The sequence below is a fragment of the Hemiscyllium ocellatum genome, chromosome 1, assembly GCF_020745735.1.
Source record: "Hemiscyllium ocellatum isolate sHemOce1 chromosome 1, sHemOce1.pat.X.cur, whole genome shotgun sequence".
NCBI classification, from domain to species: domain Eukaryota; kingdom Metazoa; phylum Chordata; class Chondrichthyes; order Orectolobiformes; family Hemiscylliidae; genus Hemiscyllium; species Hemiscyllium ocellatum.
The window spans coordinates 90,364,963-90,390,243 of NC_083401.1; the positions used below are offsets into that span (position 1 = coordinate 90,364,963).

Genomic DNA, 25,281 nt, shown 5'->3' on the forward strand with positions numbered 1-25,281 from the left:
GACTTGTTACCTGGAACCACATGTAGCTGGTTCAGTTCAGTTTCTGGTCAATGGTAATCCCAGCATGTTGAAAATGGAGGGAGCATTCAGTGATTCTAATGCCTTTACATATAAAGGGGAAATGGTTAAATTTTCTCCCAGGGTAAAGGAGTCCAAAACTAGAGGGTATAGGTTTAAGGTGAGAGGAGCAAGATTTCAACGGGACCTGAGGGGAAACATTTTCACGGAGAGGATGGTGCCAGAGGGGGTGGTGGATGTAGATATAATTACAATATTAAAAAGGCATCTGGATGGGTAGATGAATAGCAGAGGGCTATAGGCCAAATGCTGGCAAATGGGACAGATCAGTTTAGGATATCTGGTTGACGTGGAAAAGTTGGATGGAAGGGTCTGTTTTCATGTCGCATAACACAATGACTGTACGATCAATGCTTTGGTATTTGTGCTGCAAATATCACTTGCCAATTACCAGCCCAGGTCTAGATATTGTCTAGGTCCTACTGCATATGTACCTGAACTACACCAGTATCTGAGTCATAGATGATGCTGACCATTATACATTCATCAACAAATATCTCCACTACTTAAAATGGTACACAAGTCTTTAAGAAAACAACTAAGGATGACTGTGTTGAGCACACCACCCTCAGAACTCCTGCAGAGATGTCCTGTAATGGAGATGATTTACCTTCAACAACTGTGATCATCTTCCTTTGATAAGTAAGACTCCAACCAATGAGGAGTTTTCCCCATGATTTAAATGCTGCCATGATGTCAAAAACAGTCATTATAATTTCACCTCTGCAACTCAACTTTGTTGATATATTTACCAAGGCTGGAATGAGGCTAGGACCTCGTTGGCAGAATGCAAGCTATCAGTGAGTAGGTTATTGTTGAGCAAGTACTTCTTGATATCAGTGTGATGACCTCTTCCATAACTTTTCTAATGATCAAGAATAGACTGATAGGGCAGTAATTGGCCCAGTTGGATTCATCCTTCTTTTGGTGTACAAGACACAACTCGGCAATTTTCTACATTGTTGGGTAGATACCAGTATTGCAGTTGTACTCGAAGAGCTTGGCTATGGGTGCGGACTATTCTGGAATATAAGTCTTCAGCAATACGACTGGTCTTTGCAGTATCCAGTGTTTTTGGTCATCTTTCAAAATGTGAAGTGAATTAAACTGGCTGAGATGTTGGGGTCCACGACAGGAGGTCAAGGTGTAGCAACCACTGAACATCTTTGGCTAAACATATTTGTAAAATTCTTAAGCTTTAGCACTGATGTGCTGAGCTCCACCATTGTAAAGGATAAGGAATTTGTGATACATCCTATTTGTGTTAGTTATTTAATTATCCACCAACATTCAAGACGGATGTTGAAGGAATACAGAGCATTACACCTGATTCCCTTGCTGAGAGATCACTTACCTCCATATAATGCATACCACTTCTGCTGATTAGTATGGAAGCAATGTTCTCTTGCAGCTTAATCAGCTTGATGGACAAATGCATCAGCAATGTTGTCAAGTAATTTTTCCCTCTTATTGGTTCCCTCGCCAGTCTAACAGTTATGCCCTTCTGGATTTGGCCAGCTCAGTCAGTTATGGTATTACTGAGCCAAGTAATAAGCCTCCCACAGAGTGTATCAATGCCACCCTATTGTTTCTAAAAACTGATGTTCAACCCTGATGGGTACTGATTCAGCTGCAGAGAAAAGAAACAAAAAGCACCAAAGACATGATGTTCCATAAGCTGACATCAAAGAACTATTTGGCACTGTTGTGTCTAGGAAAATGAACAATTTGATGCCAAAGAGAAGGAAAACTCCCTTTTAGCATAAGGTGGCCAAGGAGTCATTGGTTACCTTGACATTATAAGTTGTCCTGTGTTCAAAGGCTGGATGGATTCAAATGGGTGATTTGCAGAGTGCAAACTACTACTAGAAATATGGTAATTCAATATGTTCAGAGTTATAGGCCAGTCTTTGTAGGGTGCAACTGTCCTCAGGGACCTTTAGTTGGAAGGTGGACCAAAAGAACAGGAGTGTTCCCGAACACTTCAGCCAGTGAGCAGATTACTGCCTTCAGCAGGATCAACATACTCCAGGCTGACTGTCTGTTCATCCCTTAGTATCAGTGAAACATCCTCAATTGTTAAATACTATATACCTTTTGTTGTCTAATTAACTTATGGATCAGAGCTATTCTGATGCTACCTAACTAACTTAATAAACAAGCTGAAAATTCCTCACAAACTGTCGACTGCCTTTATTAGGTAACCATGGTGATGAACCCCCAACACCTAACATAATTTCCAACAATATCAGAGTGTGACTCAAATAGAGTCAGCTGGCCCAATTTTGATACAGGCCCCCAGATGTTACTAAAAAAGATTGATAGTGCTGAGTTGAGAAAAGCTGAAACCTGCAATTGAACCACTGGCTGTTTAATTACAGTTCATGTGGTAATAATACAAAATGTTCGTATTTTATTTTATTGAAATGCTAATGTTAACATTGTCCTTGATTTTCGAACAATTTTGGTACTTCTTAAGTACCCTGCTGAATGAAAAGTATTGTAATTTTGGTGCATACATCTAATTAAATGGAAGACTTAGTGTTCCTGTACTTGCACAATGAAAATGCATTTCCTGGTGGTACTGACAATGAAGCTTTGGCAAAATCTACAATCAGGCTGCTTCTTCTGTATGAATAAGAATGTCACTAAATGACGAACAGTGAGAAATAGCTTTTAGAATCAGCCAATAATGGAGGAAAAACAAATTAGTGTACAAGATAACGTTATGTTCAAGCCTGCAGTTTATTCATTTCTTTAGAAAGAATTATAATTATTTCTGAGTAAATTATAATGTTTATACAGACATTCATACATTAAGCAGCAATCTAGCCAAAGTTTATGGAGAGTGAGATCCTTACGAGTAACAAGCACAGGGTATGAATTCTGCTTCTTTCAATGAAAAATCTTGACAAATGTATTATAATACTAAGGAAGATTGAGCTCTTCTGAGAAAAATACTAACTTAATCCAGATCATAAAATCCAACTATTACACTTGACAGGATAATTGCAATCATGTGACAGAGGAGTGCATAGAATCAACAGCCATAGCTTCACTTTGCAATCTAAATGTGCAATCACATAGCAACACTCAAATTATACATTTTAAATGTTATGTTTTCTATATTCTAAGATATTCAAATATTATATGGAAGTTCAAGTTAAGCTAGATGTCGATGTCATAAGATTGATGGAACATAGTAAATTTGAAGTTCATACCTCATCAAAATTTTGTATAAGATGCTTCTTTCTTACCTGCAGACAGAACACTGTCTTTGGGGCTGAAGGGCAGTGAACATCACAATTACAGAGTAATTACGAGGGGGAGCCTTCACAAACCTTCGGAATTTGTCACCATTCATTCGAATGACTGAACGTCTGGAGCTCCATTCCATTAACTGTTCCACCTTTTCTGCCAGCAGGTTCTAAAGTACAACAGATAATAATGAGGATTAGGATGGAACATCTTTGACACTAATTATATGACAGTTATAAAAAACCTGCCTTAACAAGTCTTACACTTAAAACGGCAAGGAAACAAAATAGAAGAACGTATGAATATCATTGTCAGAAATATATCATTTCTGTGAGGAACATACAACTGCACTGGTGAAATCAGCAAACACTGCAAATGAAGTTTATTGCAGAGAAGCTTGAAGTGATATATTGTGATGGGGAAGAATTAGAAGAGGTGACATTAATTGTTGTAATTTTCAAGGAGTTTGGAAGACCAAAGACCTGTTTGAAAGAGGTAGAACAAATTGAGAATATTGCTAAATATGCACATGGGATGTTTGATTTTAGCAACAGAGGCTTAGAATTAAATTTCAGAGGCTTAGAACCTTTTATAAGACATTGGTTAGGCACTGGCTGGAATATCGTCTTCAACTTCAGGGAGTGCTCAACACTGGTGATCACTTAACCCAGTCCTGAAATGTAAGCTCTGGCTTCAGTGGAGCCGGTAGAAAGCTGCATATGATGACATTTTCCACTTCAATTTTGAGTGTTATGAATTTCTTCACATTATTTTTAATTCATTTCTGGGATGTGAGGATCACTGGTGGGGCCGACATTTATTGCCTGTCCCTAGCTACCCTTGAGCAGTTTGTGGGGAGCATAGTTTTAAGGTGAGAGGAGACAAATTTTAAAAAGATATGGGGGGCAATTTTTTTTTTTTACATAGGGGGTGGTTTGTGTGTAAATAAACTTCCTGAGGAAGTGGTGGGTGTGGGAACAATTAAAACCACTCCCTGCTAAAGAAGCCAAATGGGCAGCTGTGGAATATATTTGCTGTTATCTCCCTGCCTGTACAAGACAGTCTTCATTCTCTTTCAGTTTTTAAACTTACATTTGTATTGTATTTGATACCACTTTCCTTTCTTGGATTAAAAGGCAATAGAATTCCTCTTCCTTGCATTCACAAAAACCTTGGAATTGGCTCCTTCAATTTGATATAGTTAACCAAGGTTTAGCTGTCAGAAGTCACACAAAATCAGGTTATAGTCCAGCGGGTTTACTTACAATCATAAGTTTCAGAGTGCTGTTCTTCCATCAGATGAAGTCACCTGATGAAGGGGCAGCACTTTGAAAGCTTGTAATTTTACATAAACCTGTTGGACCATAATTTGGTGTCGGCTGACTTCTGACTTTGTCCATCCCAGTCCAACACTGGCATCTCCACATCAACATTTAACTGAGGTGTAACATCTGGGTGCTTAAAAAATAGAAATGTTTGTGGAAATTTACTGACAGCTGATTTCCTCCTCCTCACCTGCTCATAACATTATCAAGAATCTGCCTATTTCTGTATTAAAAATATTCAAACACTCTCCTTCCACCACCTTATGAGGAAGGGAGTTCCAAGGATTCACAAACGTCAGAGAGAAAAAAAAAATTCTCCTCACCATTATCTTAAATGGATGATTCCTAATTTTCCAACAGTGACCTCTAGCTTGAGATTCTTCGGTAAAGATTCTTTAGAATCTTGCATGTTTCACGCAAATCACCTCGCACGCTTCTAAATTCCAGCAGATACAAGCCTGGCCTGACCAATCTTTCTTCAGAAGACAAACCATCATTTCCAGAGTATCAGTCTGGCAAATCTTCTCTGAACAGCATTTCGATCCAATGCATTTCGGTCCTTCCTTAAATAAGGAGTACTATGCACAGTACTCTATATACAGTCTCACCAATGTCATGTATAAGTGAAGCATAACACCTTAATTCTATATTCAATACCCCTCACAATAAATGGTATATTTCTCTTAGCTTCTCTAACTACCTCCTGCATCTGCATGGGCACTTCTGGACAACAAACAAAGCAAATCTTAGCCAGACTTATACACTTACTGGTAAGGTCCTAGGGAATGTTGCTGAACAAAGAGACCTTGGAGTGCAGGTTCATAGCTCCTTGAAAGTGGAATCACAGGTAGATAGGATAGTGAAGGTGGCATTTGGTATGCTTTCCTTTATTAGTCAGAGTATTGAGTACAGGAGTTGGGAGGTCATGTTGCGGTTGTATAGGACATTGGTTAGGCCACTGTTGGAATATTGCATGCGATTCCCGTCTCCTTCCTATCGGAAAGATGTTGTGAATCTTGAAAGGGTCCGGAAAAGATTTACAAGGCTGTTGCCATGGTTGGAGGATTTGAGCTATAGGGAGAGACTGAAAAGTCTGGGGCTATTTTCCCTGGAGCGTCAGAGGCTGAGGGGTGACCTTATAAAGATTTACAACATTATGAGGGGTATGGATAGGGTAAATAGATAAAGTCTTTTCCCTGGGGTGGGAGAGTCCAGAACTAGAGGGCATAGGTTTAGGGTGAGAGGGGAAAGATATAAGAGATCTAGGGGGCAACTTTTTCATACAGAAGTTGGTACGGGTATGGAATAAGCTGCCAGAAGAAGTGGTGGAGGCTGGTACCATTGCAACATTTAAGAGGCATTTGGATGGGTATATGAATAGGAAGGGTTTGGAGGGATATGGGCCGGGTGTTGGCAGGTGGGACTAGATTGGCTTGGGATATCTGGTCAGCATGGGCGTGTTGGACCGAAGGGTCTGTTTACATGCTGTACATCTCTATGACTTTATTGTTGGAGTGCACAAGACATTCCAAAGGAAATGCATATGAAGGTGATATCAGATATTCCCTTACAGGGGACAAAAGTGATGTCAGCAGCTGTGTGCTCACTACATTTGTGTGAAACATCTCGGTGTTCCTCCACTGACAAAATACGTTATGTTATATTTTCTATGACTGAATTTTAAAATAGTGGGAGACTTCTCTGGAAGCTTTAAGAAATAATTATTACAGATTAAACAGCCTTTCCAGAGCAGTGACCGAATCCAGCACGTATAAGACAGCAGGAATCCCGAGAATATAAACTGAAGATTGATTGCATTGTGCTGGTGTATTACAGAGAATGTAAACATTGCGGGCCATTGGTTTACTTTTGTTTTGGTTCAGGATAAGCAAGGATTGATTTTACCTGAGAAAATCTGGAAATTACAAATTGTTGGGCAGTTTTGAAGAGACCCAACGGAGGTCAGAAGCAAACATAACTTTTGTCCTAAAACAAAGAGTACAGAACAGTTCAAGGAAAGCACTATTACCTCAGTAGTTTATGTAACTTCTTGATCAGATGCGTTTGCTTAGAAATCTGCAGATTAGTTTTAAAATCTAAGCAGTTAGATTTGAGAGTATTCATCAAAGAATATTTTAGAATCCACAGGAAAGACTACGGAGATACAGCTACATCAAACTTAAAGAGTTGATATAGAGGGGTCATTTCTCAAGATCTGTTTATCCACAATGGTCAGAGGCAGGAAACTGAATGAGATGTGGTTTGCTGTATGTTTTAAGATGTTTTCAAAACTGTATTCTCTATTTAGATAGCTTGGTTTGTTTTCCTTTTCTGCATTTTGCAAAACTCCTGTTTTGCTGTCAACAAAACTCAGTTGACTCCTATTCATTGGTGATAGCTGCATCTTCAACAGAATAATTCCAATCAAACTCATCTTCAACCTCTGAAACCCAAGACTCTGCGCCCCTTTCTGCAACTGCATCCTTGTCTGGCAGACCACAATCAGTAAGGACAGTAATAACACCTCTTTCACAATAATCCTCAACTGCCTCGCAAGGCCGTGTACTCATCCCCTTACTGTACTCCTTTGTTGTCAAACTCAGCTGTAACATCATATACAAATTTGCCAATGACACTACCACAAAGTGTTGGATCTCGAACAACGAGACAGAATATGGGAAAGATATAGAGAGCTTAGTGGAATGGTGTAAGGACAACAATCTCTCCCTCAATGTCAGCAAAATTAAGGAGCAGATTATCGACTTCAGGAAGTAGAGTGGAAGACATACCCCTGTCTGTATCAATGATGCTGAAGCGGTTGAGAGCTTCAAGTTCCAAGGAGTAAATATCACTAACAATCTATTCTGGTCCATCCACGTCGACATTAGTCAAGAAAGCACATCAACACCTCTCATTCCTCAGACGGCTAAGAAAATTTGGCATCAGCAAGTTTTGTAGCTCAGGTTGAGGTTCTGGATGTAAGTCTGCTCACTGAGCTCAAAGATTCATTTTCAGACGTTTCGTCATCAAACTAGGTAACATCTTCAGTGAGCCTCCGAATGAAGGACTGGTGGTGTAGCCTGCTTTCTATTTACAAATTTGAGTTTTCTATGGTTGGTAATGTCACTTCTGTGGAAACATAATTTCCTAAAGTGATGTCATTTCCTGTTCTTTATCTCAGGGGGCAGTAAATGAGATCCAAGTCACTGTGTTTGATAAGAGAGTTCCGGTTGGAATGCCATGTTTCTAGGAAGTCTTGTGTATGTTCTGTTTGTCATGTCATTGGGTACCCATTCTTTTTGAGTACATTGAACAGTCTGCCAATTTCTGAGCAACAAACCCTAACAAGCAGAGAAAACACAGCCAAAATCCCTAGCCATTCTCCCCTACATCAAAGACATCTCAGAAATGACTGCCAGACCCCTTGGCATCATGGTAGCCCACACACCCAATAACACACTAAAATAGTAGCTAATGAACTTGAAAGACCGTATACTGAGAACAAGTAAAACTAAAGTCATTTACAAAATACCTTGCAAGACCTGTAACAAACACTACATTGGACAAACAGGCAGAAAATCAGCCATGAGGAAACATAAACATCAACTAGCCACAAAACGACATGATCCACTCTCACCAGTATCCTTACATACGGATGAGGAAGGACACCACTTTGACTGGGACGACACATCCATCCTCGGACAAGCCAAACAGAGACACACAAGAATTCCGAGAAGCATGGCATTCTAATGGGAACTCGATCAACAAACACATTGACTTGGATCCCATTTACCACCTCCCTGAGAAAAAGAACAGGAACTGACATCACCATAGGTAATGATGTCACCACAAGAGATGAAGGATGGGACAAGTTTCTGGCTGTAACAGCTGCTCATTTTTTGAGGTATTTTAGGTGCTGGACATAACAGCAATTACTGTTTCAGATGGTGTTACATTGTTTTGAGGGAGGGAAAAGGAAGGAAGGAAGGAGGGAAGGGTGGTTAGCACTGCTGCCTCACAGTGCCAGAGACCCGGGTTCAATTCCCGACTCAGGAGACTGACTGTGTGGAGTTTGCACATTCTACCCTGTCTGCGTGGGTTTCCTCCGGGTGCTCCGGTTTCCTCCCACAATCCAAAGGTGTGCAGGTCAGGTGAATTGGCCATGCTAAATTGCCCATAGTGTTAGGTAAAGGAATAAATGTAGGGGAATGGGTGGGTTGTGCTTCGGCGGGTCGGTGTGGATTTGTTGGGCCGAAGGGCCTGTTTCCACACTAAGTAACCTAATCTAATCTAATCCAATCCACACTGTAAGTAATCTAAAAGAAAGAAAGAAAGAGACACCACAGTGTGCCTGCACAGTTACTGACTGTGCTGTTATGGAATGAGCTACCAGAGGAGATGGTGGAGGCTGGTACAATTGCAACATTCAACAGGTATTTGGATGAGTATATAAATAGGAAGGGTTTGGAGGGATATCGGTCAGGTGCTGGCAGGTGGATCTAGATTGGGTTGGGATATCTGGTCGGCATGGATGGGTTGGACCGAAGGGTCTGATTCCATGCTGTATGACTCAATGACTCTAAATGACATCACCAATGCTAGGAAACTCAAACTCATTTGGAGGTTCACTGATGTTACCTAGTATGGTGACAAAACGTCTAAAAACGAACCTTCCAGCTCAGTGAGCAAACCTACATCCAAAATTTGGCATGTCCACAATGACTCTTACCAATTTTATTGGATTTATTAGGTGCACAATAGAAACCTTCTGAACCGGATGCATCACAGCTTGGTTTGGCAACTGCCGTGCCAAAGACCATAAGAAATAGTAAAGCATGAGAACGCAGCCCAGTTCAGCATGAAAACCAGCCTTCCTTCTATTGACTCTCTAAACACTTCCTGCTGCTTCGAGTAAGCAACCAACATCATGAAAGACCCCTCCCATGCTGGTTATACTCTCTTCCAACCATCTTTCGTCAGGTGGAAGATACTAAAGTTTGAAATTATGTACTAACAGATTCAAGAACAGCATCTTCCCCACTGTTATCAGACCTCTCATATATTAGAGATGATCTTTCTCTGCATGTCCTCTGCAGCTGCAACACTGTATTCTGCATTCTGTTCTGTTACTCTGATGTACTTGTGTAAGGTATGATTTGTCTGGTTACCAAGCAAAACAATACTTTGCACTGTATCGCGGTATATGTGGCAATAATAAATCAAATTAAAAATCAAATCAGCCTTGTATCATTCTTCTGTACATTCTACCAGCATAGATACCCTTACATCGGCGACGTGCAGTTGAGTGTATGTTTTTTGGTCAAAAGCTGGTGTACCAATCATAGATGCTTTGGAATAACTGATGGAGGCTGTGGCAGCTTCTGCTACTGACTGTTTAAGGAGTGACAGAAGCTGGGCCAGAGGGCACTTGTGGTATGTAAAGGGACAGCTGCTCCCTCTGAATCAGGAGGCATGGGTTCATATCTCATCTGCTTCAGGGGTGTCCAATGATCTCTCTTGACAGGATGATTTAAAAATGGAGGGAGGCATGGTAGTGATGTCACTAGACTAACTTCAAGCCAAAGTTTTGGGGACATGGGTTCAAATCCCATCACAGCAGATTGTGAAATTCAAATTCTGATTTTAGTATCAACTACATATAATCTTCAAGAGTTGAATAACACAAAGGAGAACATCTGGCAGAGTTGTCAAAGAATATGCATAACCATGTGTGGATGGTCCAGGAGTCCATCCAGGACATGACTGCTGCCATGTCTCAGGTCTGTGCATACTTAGCTTCTTCCATCAAGACATTGGAGACCATTATGGAGAGTCAGATCCAACAAATCGGTAAACAGATGCCAGTCATGCATGCCAAATGGATAATGTTTTTAAAACATGGCTCCTGTAACATTGTGGTAATGTTCTTACCTCAGGACTAGGAGGCCCGGGTTCAAAGAGGTGTATGATAGCAGTTCTGATTTTTTTTTTTAAAAAGAGTAAGAAAATGAAGAGACATAATGCAATAAGGTTTTGAAGATACTGAATTCAACACTGAAGATAGTGAGGCTGCAAAGTGAACATGTAGAAAATGAGGTGTTGTTCCCCGAGCTTGATTGTGCTTCTATGAAATATTACAGCAGGCCCAGGACAGAAATATTAGCGCAGAAGCATTGTGGTTTATCGAAATGGCAAGCTGCTAGGAGATCAGGGTCATTCCTATGGAGGGAACAGAGGTCTTTCACAAACAAGTTTGCACCTGATTGTATGTGTGCTTGAGCAGGTGCGTCAGCATGCCAGGGTCCTCCAGACCTCAAACAAAAAAAGAGGACAGCCAAAGTCATTCAAAGCCACAGAACAACACGACCAGCAATGTGCCTCCACTCCAATTGTAAAAGCAGAAATTTGCAACACCATGTGGAAGCATTCTTAGGTGCAATATTAAAAGCACTTTGATGTAGCAGAGTCTCATGCCATTAAGAATTTGTACATGTTAAAGGTGGACATTCAGTCGATATAAATTGTTGTAATGATTTGGGATGCAGATCATTAATGGATTGAATTGTATGTTGGCGATGGAAAGTAGCCCCTTGCAGCCTCAGTTGCACACTTGTGACAAAGTGGAATTTCCTATTGTCCTTGGATGAGGCAGTGCTGAGGCTGGGCACTTAATGTTTACTTGGATGCACACAAAATCTCTGCATTGCCCTGTGGTGCTGTGTCACATAATGCATTGCTGTTCCTCACTTTTTAAGCATGTTGGTGCTTCAGCCAGAACTTAAATGCTCACGATACCGCTTCAGTGACTTGTTGTTTAGCACACACACAGCGAGGCTGCTTGTCACCCTCACCAGTAGTCATCAGTCCAAGAGAGGGACATCATGCTGTTTGACACATTCAGACATTAACCTCATACTTACTACATGTACCAACTGCCCGTTTGGTAAATGTACTGCATGATATCTTCAACAAAATGACCATTCCTGAATGCATTCTGGAAATAATCCTTCATCAAGTCAAAGAGACCTGCTGTCGGTCAGGGCGTCTCAGCATAGTCAGTCAGTCAAGGGTGTTGCAAACGCTTGGCTACAGTTACTCATCTGCTTGGGATAGCCACTGTCAGGGAACGCATCCCACTACAGTCCAAGTAGATGCCTGTGGCTATTGTAAGCAGTCGGGAGACCGTGTACTGTCAGTCAGGGGGCTGCAAGGGCAGTAATCACTGGGTCTGATCAGTCCTATTTGGGCATGTCAATCAAACTCCATCAGGAAGCTGAAGGATAGTCAATGCTGTGGGTGGTGGAGAGAGAAAGTGTTGTTGGGAGGGAAAGGGGTGCTCTATGGTGACTGGGACAGGGGCATTTAAGACTTCTACTGATGGAAGCAAGCTGCAACTAGAAAATGTTGGGACAATGCTCAGAGTGAATGCACTCAGTGCCAGTTTGATGGGCAAAAGTACGGACTCCACTTCTGCTGGACATCAAGACCCAAAAGGAGCAAAGGCATCAATCAAACACTTGAAAAATGCAGCTCCACCTCATTTACAATGACATTATTAAGCACATGAACAATACAGAGTGTGAAAGTTCTGTGGTTTTGAATGTTGGTCACAGGTGATGTCCACCATATCACTGACTCTAGCAATTTCACACAATGATCTCAACGAAGGCAGAAGTTATCACTGTCGACTGTGAAAGAGATGGATACTGGTCTGGTGTACACTGATTGTTTGCGTCTCCTGCCTCTTAGGTATAGAACTGATGCTTCACACTTGTATGATGCATGTAATAATATTCAATGATAACTTTCATGGTTGATATAAGAGAAGAGTTCACAGTGCATGAAACAACCCCAATATATTATGTTGTGCACCAGCCAGTATAGCATTTCTGCCAAGTAGGTTGCTATCCCAAAAGGACAAATCTAGCCCTGCATGTATTGTATGGAACAGTGACTACAATTGTCAACTGCAGAATATGCCAGCACTGACCTTTCTCCAACTTAAGAATCTATTCCCAAGGAGGAAGACCAGCATGAGTCACAAATTTTGGCACAGGTGGGATGCTGGTCATATTGCCTGCTTTGCGAAGAACACAAAAGCAGATGGAAAAGGAGTAAATGTAACAGCAACCTCAGAGTAGCAAAAAGATGGCATGAAAGCCAAAAAGCACCCAACTCAGGCATACTGCAGAGCCTCTGAGGATGTGTCTGAGCCATAGCAGAGCCATTCTTTTGTGCTTATAAACACCACATCCATTTCATTTTTGTGTTTCTTTTTAAGTGTGGACTGAAATAAGAGAAGAAATATTATAAAACTAAGAACAGCTGCACGGTTTAAAAACAAATAATTTAACAGATATTCCAAACATTATCTGCACAATTGCGATTAATAGCTATTGACTTCAGATAAACTGGAGCCAAAGATGTTTAATTGGCAACAAGTAGCAAATTGGTAACTGGCCACAAGTCTATAAACTATAATACACGTTCGCTCAATGAATGGGATTCGTTCTCAGGTAGCTGAACAGCTTGGGGCAGTAAACAGCATGCATCTTTCAGACCATCCCAATGCAACATCTCTGTCCTTGTTCACTGCAATTAAGTCACTTTAAGATTGAAAAAAAATTATCTTCCCTTCAGCAGTTACTATATACTGTGACTTTTAATTAATGAGTTAGAGACTTATAATTGAACCAGCCACTCTGTGCTTCTTGCAAGCCAATGGAACCATCCAGCATAAGCTCATCTCAAAAACAGAGGTCACTGAACTTCTTTTCGCAATTTATTTCTTCCATCCATAACACATGATTTTCTTTTCCCTGTCTGAGTATATGCAAAGAAAATTTAAGGATATCACAGTTCTCATTATAGGCTGATATGGTGATGAAACAGACTGCTTACCTCTAGCTAGAGTCTAATTATGTGTAATAAATAGTAATTCTGTTAAGTACAGAAATCTGGTCCGTGCTTTCGGCCAACCTCAGAATAGATGATAGGTATATTTAAATATTTTAATACATTTTAAAAATCTTTAACTTTTTTTTTCCTGACAGCTCTGGGAATAGTGTTCTCATGAATCAATGTCCCCAAATCCATTTCCTTGGGATGAACTGGAATGCAATATGAGTGCAGGCTCCATATATTCCAGGCACTGTGAAGCAACTATGGTGTTGGTTTGATTGGGTCCAACGGCTGCAAGATCGCAGGAACCATCCACTTCTTGTGGCTGTAGAGGTGACAGCTGCTTTGAATGTCTATGTGACTGGCTCCTTTCAGGGAGAGACAGGTGACCTGTGTGGGATCCCTCAGTCATCACCAACAAATATATCAGGACAGTAGCTAGTGCCATTTGTGCAAGGTCACACTGGTTCATTTTGTTGACCAATGATACGTTCAGTGCTGCAGCCTGGGCAGTAGAATTTGGAAACATCCGTGGCTCTCCCCAGATGCAATATATCAACTTTGCACACATTGCACTGTGACGTCCATATCACACAACTCATCAGCAGGAAGGGCTTCCATTTGATTAATGGCACGTGGTCTGTGGGATCCATCTACTTCCTGGAGGTTGTCTGTTACCTTTGTAGTTTCCATACCTCGTAAATCCTAGAACGTGTATATGTTTCTGTTGTGTGAGGGCAAAGAAACCTTTACAAGGTTGGTTAGCAAGGGAACAAGGGCTACACACTGCAACTGTGGCTCATGACACCATTTTGCAGCCCCCTGACTGATGCAGAGTGCTGACAAAATGCTGCCCAGTCTTCCGCTGAGAGAGCTGCAAATGATTGGACTGCTAAAAGGCGGTTTTGCTGCTTGGCATTTGGAGAGGTGCCTTGAAATGTATTCTAGACAGGGTGTCACAGAATCAGAGCATACTGGGTTCTAATCAGAGAAGGAACTGCAATGATGTTCATGATACTGAGAAACTAGGAGAACGGGAGCAATTTTCCAGGGAAGCAAATGAGGATGAAGAAGATGGAAGCTCACATTGTGCATGACAGAGATCAGCAGTATTCAATGCAAAAAGCCATGCAGAACCTCAATGACACCCAGTCCCAGTAAACAAGAGCTGGGTGCAGGTGCCAATTGTGGATTGCAAAATATTCATTGGTCCTTGTATCAGCATTTTGTTTGCACCATAGGAACAGACAGCAGTCTCTATTCTCCTAGTTTACATTCTCTTATGACAGTTGATAAAAGCTCAATTTTGGAATTTACTGAATGCCCGGCTGTCTGTGATGGATTCCCACTGGATAATAATAAGATGCTAGTCTACAGTGAGCACTGGGAATGAAGGGTGTTAAGATGGGATGTAGCCAACACAGCTAAGTTCTGTGGTCTGCTGGTTAAAGTGATGGGGGCAGGAAAGTGGAGCTGTCTGCCAGGAACATCAGCCATTCCAGCTAAATACTGCGAGCAGAATGTGTTTGGGGATGCTTTGATATTGTGCTGCCAGTGAAAGGCAAGTGCAGAATGCCAACACTTGTTGGGTATTCAGCTAATATTTAAAGATAGCACAGGCACCAGGGATGCCAGTCTCTTAAGGGAGATTCAATGTGTTGCTAGTTTTCTGACTATCGGAAATGGAAGAATTGGGTTAGCATTGCATAACGGAAGCTGCATTGGGCAATTAATGAAGTGAGCTTGTGAGGATATGGCAAGAAAGCTCACTGGGCTTCCACAGATAGAAACCCTCCATGAGACTTGATGAAATTGACTCTTCGCCAAAATGTCATAAGATTCAACCCGACTTTTCTTGGCAGTTCCCATAGCTTCTCAACACGCCTTCTAACGAGGCTTCAGAGAAATGTGAAAAACACAAACTATACAAAGCTATGGTTTTTACCAACTAAATACACCAAAAATGTTCATGTTTGTCAATATATCGATGGGTAATATGTCTTAACAATGACAAAAGAATTTCTCAGACACTAGTTTTACTAGTATGGGGTATCAGTCTGATACTCTGACTGTTCTGAAGCATTAAAAAATATAAAATCGAAAATTATTTTTCGTTGCGAACTACACCGTGTACCACTAAAGCACAGAGAATCTTGAAATGCAAATACATATATTCTCAAATGTAACAAATTTCCACAGCAACCATTGTGAACATTCACTTTTATGTTGTGCCATAGCTCAATGTCAAATTTCTGTTTAAGCCACATGAAGATGTCAGCCATAGAACAGGAAATAGATGTTCAGTCATCTGATGCACCTTATCGTCCTGATGTGGATCAACAGGAATCGACATGGAAAATTGTCTCATTTTCCTATATCCATCATCCCACTATTTAATATATTTCAAACAACATGGTATTGTTCACTGCAACACAGGTATCCTATTTGTTGATAAGAGTCATGGCAATTTCAATATTGCTCTTATTTACAATCTTACATTTTGCTGCATTGCACCTGTATTTCCTGTGCCTGAAAAAAATGTGGACATGTTGTTCCAATGTCACTGGATTTGGATGAGGATGACTACTTCAAGGGAGACAGGGCAAGTCAGTTTCCTCACATTTTTGATGGAAAACAGGCAATAGCTGAACTGAGCACAACCTTCCTCAGGTTCCAAAGCTTTCTTTGCAATCTCTCTCTCATCAAATAAAAAACATGGTTTATGACATCCATTGAGGAAAATAACTTTTCATAAGGAACTAGAACTTGTCATCTTGACCCTTCAACTAAGATTCCAAACAGTTAATTGTCAAATGTAGTCAAAAATATTGAAAAGGTTCTTGGAGTCTGCTCAAAACACAACTGTGCAAAATTCTACAATAGATGAATCATTTGAAAGTCATAAAACGCTGGGCTGATAAATTACCTGAGTTGTGTTCCATGTACAATTCAAATCCACATATGACAGTGGTGTTGCTTGATAAAAGTCCACAATATCTTTCAGATTTTAAACATGCACACTCATGCAAGTACTTTAAATGCCACAACACTGTGTCATCGCCCCTCTTCCTCAAACTCCTTCCTTTTTTCAGTTTTGGATCCGGAAAATGGAACAATCCCCTTGTTCTTGATGCCTGATATAAATATTGCAAGTCTGATACTCTCTGGGAATGAAAGATATCCAAAATAAAGGTAATCTGAATTCAGGAGAATACAAATGAATCCGAAATGGTCACTTTATACAGAAGTATAATCATTATGTTCAATGCAACTCGATAATACCCAATTAGGAATTGATGCATGTTATGAAAAAACAGTTCTATATGTAATGCATTTCTAGAGTATCACACTAGGGGCTGAATATTACATGCCACCTGAAATATGTTTTGGGTAGGAAGACATAATTTAGAGGAATTGGATAGGTCACCATATTCCCAACTACCTCCAAGCACACACCCAAGGAAGGATGCCAAAATTTGCATAGAACAATTGGTATGGGTAGTCAGACAGGGGTAGGAATTTTGCTATTTTTCCCCTCCAATGTGTTTTAAATGGCAGAAAGGAAGAGATGTTGCTATCATTGGAGGGTGCCCCTTGCTCATTGCAGGCACATTCACCAGAGAAGATAGCTTAGCTCCACTTCCTACTCCTCTATATTCCACAAACTCGCATCTAAATCCACCCTCTCCTGAGGCAACAAAATCTTTCCCATCCCTCTCCACACCCAATGTCCTCAAATTACTTTCCTCTATAATCTTTGAAGTCTTTATCTTGGATCAGCTTTAGTGCCCATAATGGATCCTACTTGTTGGGACTTTTGGAGCTGGTGGCCATGAGGTTGCCTGAAAGCTCCTGAGGACAGGATATCCTCCGAATGAGGTACTTCAGTCAATTTAGGAACTTGTTTGCACTGCTCACAGCACAGCAGTCAATCGGCTAGCCCACTGATGTTTTTTTTTCCCCCTGTGTCAGGAGGCGTGGGGAGCCATCCACCCCTTCATAATTTAATTGCTGCTGATCTAGCACACTGAACACCACGCAGCCACTATAAAGAGCAAATTTACGAAATTCTACCTTTTCAATATTTACACATCCTCATTTTCCACATTGTACCAGTTGGATTTAAAATGATTTGCAATAATAGATATTTGCAATTCTATGCGGTGAAATGCTGAAATAATTGACTGCCAACTATATAAGAACATAAGAATGGAGCAGGAAAATACCATACAGTCTATTGAGCTTGGTCTATCATTTAACATGACCACAACTCATCTTGGCCTTCAACTTCACTTTTCTATCTGTTCCTGCATCATCTGATTTACTGAGAGCCCAAAAATGCGTTCATATCAGCTTTAAATATATTCATTGATGGCATATCCACAATCCTGTGGAGTAGAAAATTCCAGATTCGCATGCATTTAAGTTAGGACATTTCTTCTCATTTCAATCTTCAGTGATCAATACATTATCGTGAATCTGTGCCACCTTGTTCTAGATTCACAAACAAGGGGAAAAAACTTCTCAGTATCTACCCTACCAAGCCTTTTCACAATCGTTAATGTTTCAATAAGATCACTTTTCATTTTCTAAACTTTAGGAAATATTAACAAAACTTAATGTGCCTCTCATCCCCTCAACCCAGGGACCAATCTAGTGAATCTTCACTATGCTGCCTCAATGCAATTACATCCTTCCTTAAATAAGGAGGCCAAAACCGCACACAATATTCAAGGTGTGGTCTCAGCAAAGTCACATAAAATTACAGCAATATTTTACTCTTGGTACATGAATCACCTTGCAATAAAGCGTGTCATACTACTTCTTTTTCTATTTGTTTGCTGCACTTTATAGTTTTGTGTCCTTTGCACACATACAAACAAGTCTCTCCAAATATGAACCTTTCTAAGTTTCAAGTCACTTACTACACATTGTTTATTTTATTCTTATGACCATACTGTACTTAGTCTGTCACCTTGTTGTCTACTCTCAATCTTTCTATATCTATTTGTAGCTTTTGTATCCACCTCACAACTACATTCGCACCTAACAAATATATTCTTTGCCTTTTTGTTTAAATCATTAATAGAGATAGTAAATACCAAAGGCCCCAGTACTCCACCAATTACATCCTACCACAACTTGAAAACATCCTGGTTATCTTTATTCTATGCAACCTGCCAATTAACTATCCCTCATCCATGCTAACAGTGAACTGTGTGATCCCTAAACTTGTTTATTAACTTTTTGTGTGGTGCCTTTTGAAAATCCAAGAATACTTCATCCGCTGGTTTCTATTTATTTACCCTAATTGTTATAACATCAAAAAACTTGAATAAATTTGTCACCAAGATTTTCCTTTTGTAAAATCATGCTGAATTGTTTATTAAGTGCATTGTTAAGAATTCCTTCCTAAGAGACTTCAGCACTGTCCTAATCACTTCTTTCAGGCAAAGTGGCCTCTAGTTCTCTAATGTGCTATCTCCCTCCATTCTGGAAGAGCCGTGTTACAATTTCCAATCTGCTGGGAGCATTGTAGAATCTAGGGAATAATGGAAAATCATAGTCAGTCCAACGGGTTTTGCTGGAGCCAATTTTTTTGGAACCCAAAAATATGAACTATCAGATCCTGGGGATCTGTTAGACTTTAGCGCTTTCAGATTTTCTAGTACTTTTTCTCTGATGATATTAACTGTCTAACTTTCCACACTATTTCTGGTATGTAATTTATGTTTTCTACTGTAAAGCCGGACAGAAAATAATTGGATATCCAGGCCCACTCCTCCTTCACTCTTAATATGTCCCCACAGCCCCAGTGCGTCTTCCCATGCAATCGCAGAAGGTATAACACCTGCCCATTTACTTCCTCCCTCAACATCATCCAAGATCCTAAACTCACCTTCCTGGTGAAGTGGTCCTTTACCTGCACTTCACTCAATGTAGTCTACCATGTTTGCTCTTCACAAATGCAGTCTCCTCTACACTGGGAAAATAAAACACAGACTCAGTGACCGCATTGCAGAACACCTACATTCTGTCTGCAAAAATGACCCTGAGCTTTGAGTTGCCTATCACTTCAAAACACTAATTTCCTTAGTAAACCAGTGCTGCGTGTTTTTCACAAAAGTTTTGTTTTTTAAAAGAAATATTTTGTTGACTACAGTATTCTGATTTTTTTCATAAATGTTTCTCATATCTATCTACTGTCATACCTAATAGTCTTTCTGCATTTCATACAAAACTTCAGACTTCAAATCTACAAGATTTTGTGACATAATACCAACTCATATTGAAGTTCTTAATTATTTTTTGTGATGAAAATTGAGCAGCAAACAATAGTCATGAATCAGCAGGAATATGTTTCAAAAGCTTTATTTTTGTTACTTGAGTAACTTGTTAGAATCTAACACTTTTCCACTAACATCATTATTGAACGTCGCATTTCAAAAAGTACCTGAAGTTATTTGAATATTCTCCTACAAATGCTTCTTACATTTGCTGATACCAAATAATACATTGAGCTCCGGGGGTTTAGGTCACACAACCAAAAGTCATATCAGACGTGAGCTGCAAACAAGCAACACAGCAGAAAGAATCCCAGAAGATGGGCTATAATAGGAAACAGCTGAGGAGAGCAGGGGAAAAAAAAACTAATTTGACAACAAATGGGAATTAGCAAGAATTGTTTTTTAAACATGCCATGCTGCAGTATTGGTTGGAACCACAAGCTGTGGGATAACCAAATTCATTGTCATATTTTTAGCCATGAGATAATTAGAGCGGCACCAAGTTGCATAATATCAAATTTGTTACTGTGATAGTCCATGCTAATGGGGTAAATTTAATATTTTTGCAATTATGCATTATAAACAATATCCTTAAGCAGGGTAATCACAACTTGACAGTTCCAGTCAGTCTGGTTACTCCCTGCTGATAGGCTTTAATTGCGTTTCACTTTCATTTGTTATCACATTAGTGTTAGGTTTTCTACTTGCTTTTGTCGTACTTTACTCTTGAACTAAACTGTCAAAAGAGTTGGAAGTAAGTACATGTAAAGAAAGGTACATTTTAGAACTACAGTTTTCCAATGAAATACAACATCTATGACCTATTTCATGTAAACTTGAGACAATCCTATTTAAGCAGTCTGACAATCTGCAATTAGTAGCATTTAGTAGAAGAGTTGGTGAGATTGGGTTCAGTGTTATCACTATACATATGAAAACTAATTCAGTGATTTTGGATAATGGTGCTGAGGTCAACATATAGATGAAACAGGATCTATTATTGACCCCTCCGAGGGGTTGTCAGTGGGTCGAAATACTTGTTCAGTGTTGTACGATTCTATTTCACCAAGTGAAAGCTGTTTGTCATTCATGCATTCCAGAATTATCCTAAATAGTGAGTAACATTTGGTAGATGAAAGAAACAAAGATATTAATGTCATGCCCTTCATGGTCACTTAACACATCAAAGCATTTTACAATTGGATCCCTCACTATCAACAACCTGGAGTTTACCGTTGTCCAGAGACAGAACTGGATGAAATATTGCGGCTACAAAAGCAAGTCAGAAGGTAGGAATCCTGTAGCAAGTAACTCATTTCCTGAATCCACCGACAAGGCACAAGTCAGTAGTGTGATGACATACTCCCTATTTGCCAGGATGATTGAAGCACAACAGTACTCACGCAGCTTAGCATCACCCAGGAGAAAGCAGCCTACCTGCACCATCAATGCTTGTTAGCTGCAGAATATACCATTTACAAGACGTACTGCAGTCATTCAGTAAGGCTCCTTAGACAGCACCTTCCAAACTCACACCGCTACCATCTGGAAGGATCAGGGCAACAGAAACATACCAGCAACTACACAGAGCTCTCCAAATCAGGATCAAAGTTCCCATAACTTGGACTTTGGGTATGAGGGATTAGCAGTTGGAAGTTGCTCTTGAATTTCTGTCAGAGAGTTGTTTAGTCTGTAAAATTCTGTTCCCCTGAGGAGACTGGTTCACTAACTATTTTCAAGGCCAAATCAGATTCCTGTATAAAAGAATTGCGGGTAATGGAACAAATAAAAGTGGAGTTGAGAGCAAAATTGGATTTGTCATTATGAAATTAAATAGAGTAGCCAGCTCGCAGGGCTGCCCAGTTATCCCTGCTCCGAAATGCTAGATTATTTTGTTCCTCAATCATTTTCACGTTTATTTCTTAGAATAAACCCATTGTTTTACAAAGAACAGAATCTCAACTACTATCTAAGTTAACTTTGTTCATTTTGATTACTGACATCACATTCATTTGCATTCAGTCTACTACCTTCCAAAACTTGAACGATCTCTCATAACCTCAGATTATAACGGGATTTTGATCAGATGGTCCAATGGGCTGAGAAGTGGGAGATGGAGTTTAATTTTGAAAAATGCGAGATGCTGCATTTTGGGAAAGCAAATCCTAGCAGGACTTATATACTTAATGGTAAGGTCCTAGGGAGTGTTGCTGAACAAAGAGACCTTGGAGTGCAGGTTCACAACTCCTTGAAAGTGTAGTCACAGGTAGATAGGATAGTGAAGGCGGCGTTTGGAATGCTTTCCTTTATGGGTCAGAGTATTGAGTACAGGAGTTGGGACATCACATTGTGGCTGCACAGGACATTTGTTGGGCCACTGTTGGAATATTGCGTACAATTCTGATCTCCTTCCAATCGGAAAGATGTAGCGGAGGAAAAGGTGGGGGGTGGTGCCAGTGTAGCTGCGGAAGATGGACTGTTCCATTTACGTGGGACTATGAGTATGCCTGTCGCTTTGAAGGAAATGTGGAACAGTCCATCTTCCGCAGCTACACTGGCACCACCCCCACCTTTTCCTCCGCTACATCGATGACTGTATTGGCGCTGCCTCGTGCTCCCACGAGGGGTTTGAACAGTTCATCCACTTTACCAACACCTTCCACCCCGACCTCAAATTTACCTGAACCGTCTCAGACTCCTCCCTCCCCTTCCTAGACCTTTCCATTTCTATCTCGGGCGACCGAATCAACACAGACATTTACTATAAACCGACCGACTCCCACAGCTACCTAGACTACACCTTGTCCCACCCTGTCCCCTGTAAAAACGCCATCCTATACTCCCAATTCCTTCGTCTCCACCGCATCTGCTCCCAGGCGGACCAGTTCCCATAACATACAACCCAGATGGCTTCCTTCTTCAAAGACCGCAATTTCCCCCCAGATGTGATCGACGATGCCCTCCACCACATCTCCTCCACTTCCCAGTCCTCCGCGCTTGAGCCCCGCCCCTCCAACCACCACCAAGACAGAACCCCACTGGTCCTTACCTACCACCCCACCAACCTCCATATACATTGTATCATCTGTCGTCATTTCCACCACCTCCAAATGGACCTCACCACCAGAGATATATTTCCCTCCCCTCCCCTATCAGCGTTCTGAAAAGACCACTCCCTCCATGACTCCCTCGTCAGGTCGACACCCCACACCAACCCAACCTCCACTCCCGGCACCTTCCCCTGCAACTGCAAGAAATGCAAAACTTGCGCCCACAACTCCCCCCTTACTTCTCTCCAAGGCCCCAAGGAATCTTTCCATATCAGCCACAAATTCACCTGCACCTCCACATACATCATTTACTGCATCCGCTGCACCCGATTTGGCCTCCTCTATATTGGGGAGACAGGCTGCCTACTTGCGGAACGTTTCAGGGAACACCTCTGGGACACCCGGGCCAACCAACCCAACCACCCCATGGCTCAACACTTCAACTCCCCCTCCCACTCCACCAAGGACATGCAGGTCCTTGAACTCCTCAATCGCCAGACCATAGCAACAAGACGGCTGGAGGAAGAGCACCTCATCTTCCGCCTAGGAACCCTCCAGCCATAAGGGATGGACTTAGATTTCTCCAGTTTCCTCATTTCCCCTCCCCCCACCTTGTCTCAGTCCCAACCCTCGAACTCAGCACCGCCTTCCTAACCTGCACTCTTCTTCCTGACCTCTCCCCCCCCACCCCGGCCTATCACCCTCACCTTGACCTCTTTCCACCTATCGCATTTCCAACACCCCTCCCCCAAGTCCCTCCTCCCTACCTTTTATCTTAGCCTGCTGGACACACTTTTCTCATTCCTGAAGAAGGGCTCATGCCCGAAACGTCGACTCTCCTGCTCCTTGGATGCTGCTTGACCTGCTGCGCTTTTCCAGCAACACATCATCTGATGAAGAAGCAGCGCTTTGAAAGCTTGCGATTTCAAATAAACCCGTTGGACAATAGCCTGGTGTCATGTGACTTCTCACGCTGTCCACCCCAGTCCAACACCAGCACCTCCACATCATTACTGCCAACATCACAAAGCATTAGGATAGCAGGTGCAATGCCATTATGATATAATTTTCCAAGTGGACCTTTTTCACTATTTCTTGTAGAATAGTTGAGCATCCCAGCAAGGTCTGTTAAAACTTTCTAAATAAGAAATTAGGGTTACAAATGGCAAACTGTCTCTGGATTATACCAAATAACTTGGGTCCAAAACAATCTTCCATCCTTAACCGATATACTTTTCTTTATTCTGGTGTATGAGTAATTTGGTTCAGTCCTCCAGTTTAGATTGATCTCGTATCAAGTTTCAGCTTTTAGTAAATAAAATTACAAATGCATAACTCTTACAATTGTACGAAAACACACTTTTTACAGGGTTGAATCTTACTTTTTTGACAAAGTGTAATCTTCATCACATTTCATAGAAACCCAACAGTGTGGGAAGCGAACATTTGGCCTATTGAGTCTGTACTGACCATCCAGACAGCATGCCACTCATACCGAGCCCCGACCCTATACCCATAGACCCACATTTATCAGACCTATCTACCTAGCCTGAAGATCCCTAGACACTACAGCGCAAATTCAGCATGGCTAATCCACCTAACCAACACATCATTGGACAGTGGGAGGAAATCAGAACACCCAGCAGAAACCCATGCAGAATATGTGAATTCCAAAGTCAGTCAGTCATCTCAGGCTGGAATCGAACCCAGGACCATGGCACTGAGGCTGCAGTACTAACAACTGAGCCAGCATGCTAAAAAGGAGGTTTCTGTTGAGGGGGTCCATTGAGATCTCTTGCCGCTTCTTAACAAATTCTCCTTATTAATTACCTATTCCATTCCTATGGTGCCTCTCTTGCCCGATTCTAGCCCTATTCAACCATCTGCAGTTCCAAGAATAATTTGCTTTTCACTGGATATCCATTGAAAGACCATTATCTCTTCACCCAAACTGACTCTAAAAGGCACTGTGCACAAATATTTCAAAGCCAGTCTGCTCACTGATGAAGTCTTTGCAAAGACATTGGAGAATGGGAAAATGGCACTGCAATCCTCTGATGGGGAGCTGGAGTATGTTGACAAGCTGGTCCAGTAAAGGTTGTACTCTTCCCCCAGGATCAGTAGAGGGTGCACAACACCAAACCCTGCCAGATTCAAGAGATTGGCACCAGGTTAAGGCTATGTCTACAGACTGGGAAAATGGTCAACAGTGCTACAATGACCTTCTCCAATTTGCCAGGAGTACCACACTCTTTCTGTCTGCTACCTTATGCTCACTCTGTGAATGCAATGATATCTCAAGATTCATGTTCTATGTAACATGTTCTGCATGCAACATTTTTCTCACATCACTAATCCTCGATAGCCTTTGCACCATCTATT

General features: G+C 41.1%; 1 protein-coding gene across 1 annotated transcript in view; it reads right to left on the bottom strand.

Annotated features, from left to right (window-relative positions):
* The window catches only part of tusc3 (tumor suppressor candidate 3), a 404,131-nt gene that overhangs the window by 326,134 nt on the left and 52,716 nt on the right, over nucleotides 1-25,281 (bottom strand). Inside the window, exon 2 of the mRNA XM_060830630.1 lies at nucleotides 3,336-3,505. Within this exon, the coding sequence (XP_060686613.1) occupies nucleotides 3,336-3,505 (170 nt within the window). The remainder of the gene's footprint in view (nucleotides 1-3,335; nucleotides 3,506-25,281) is intronic.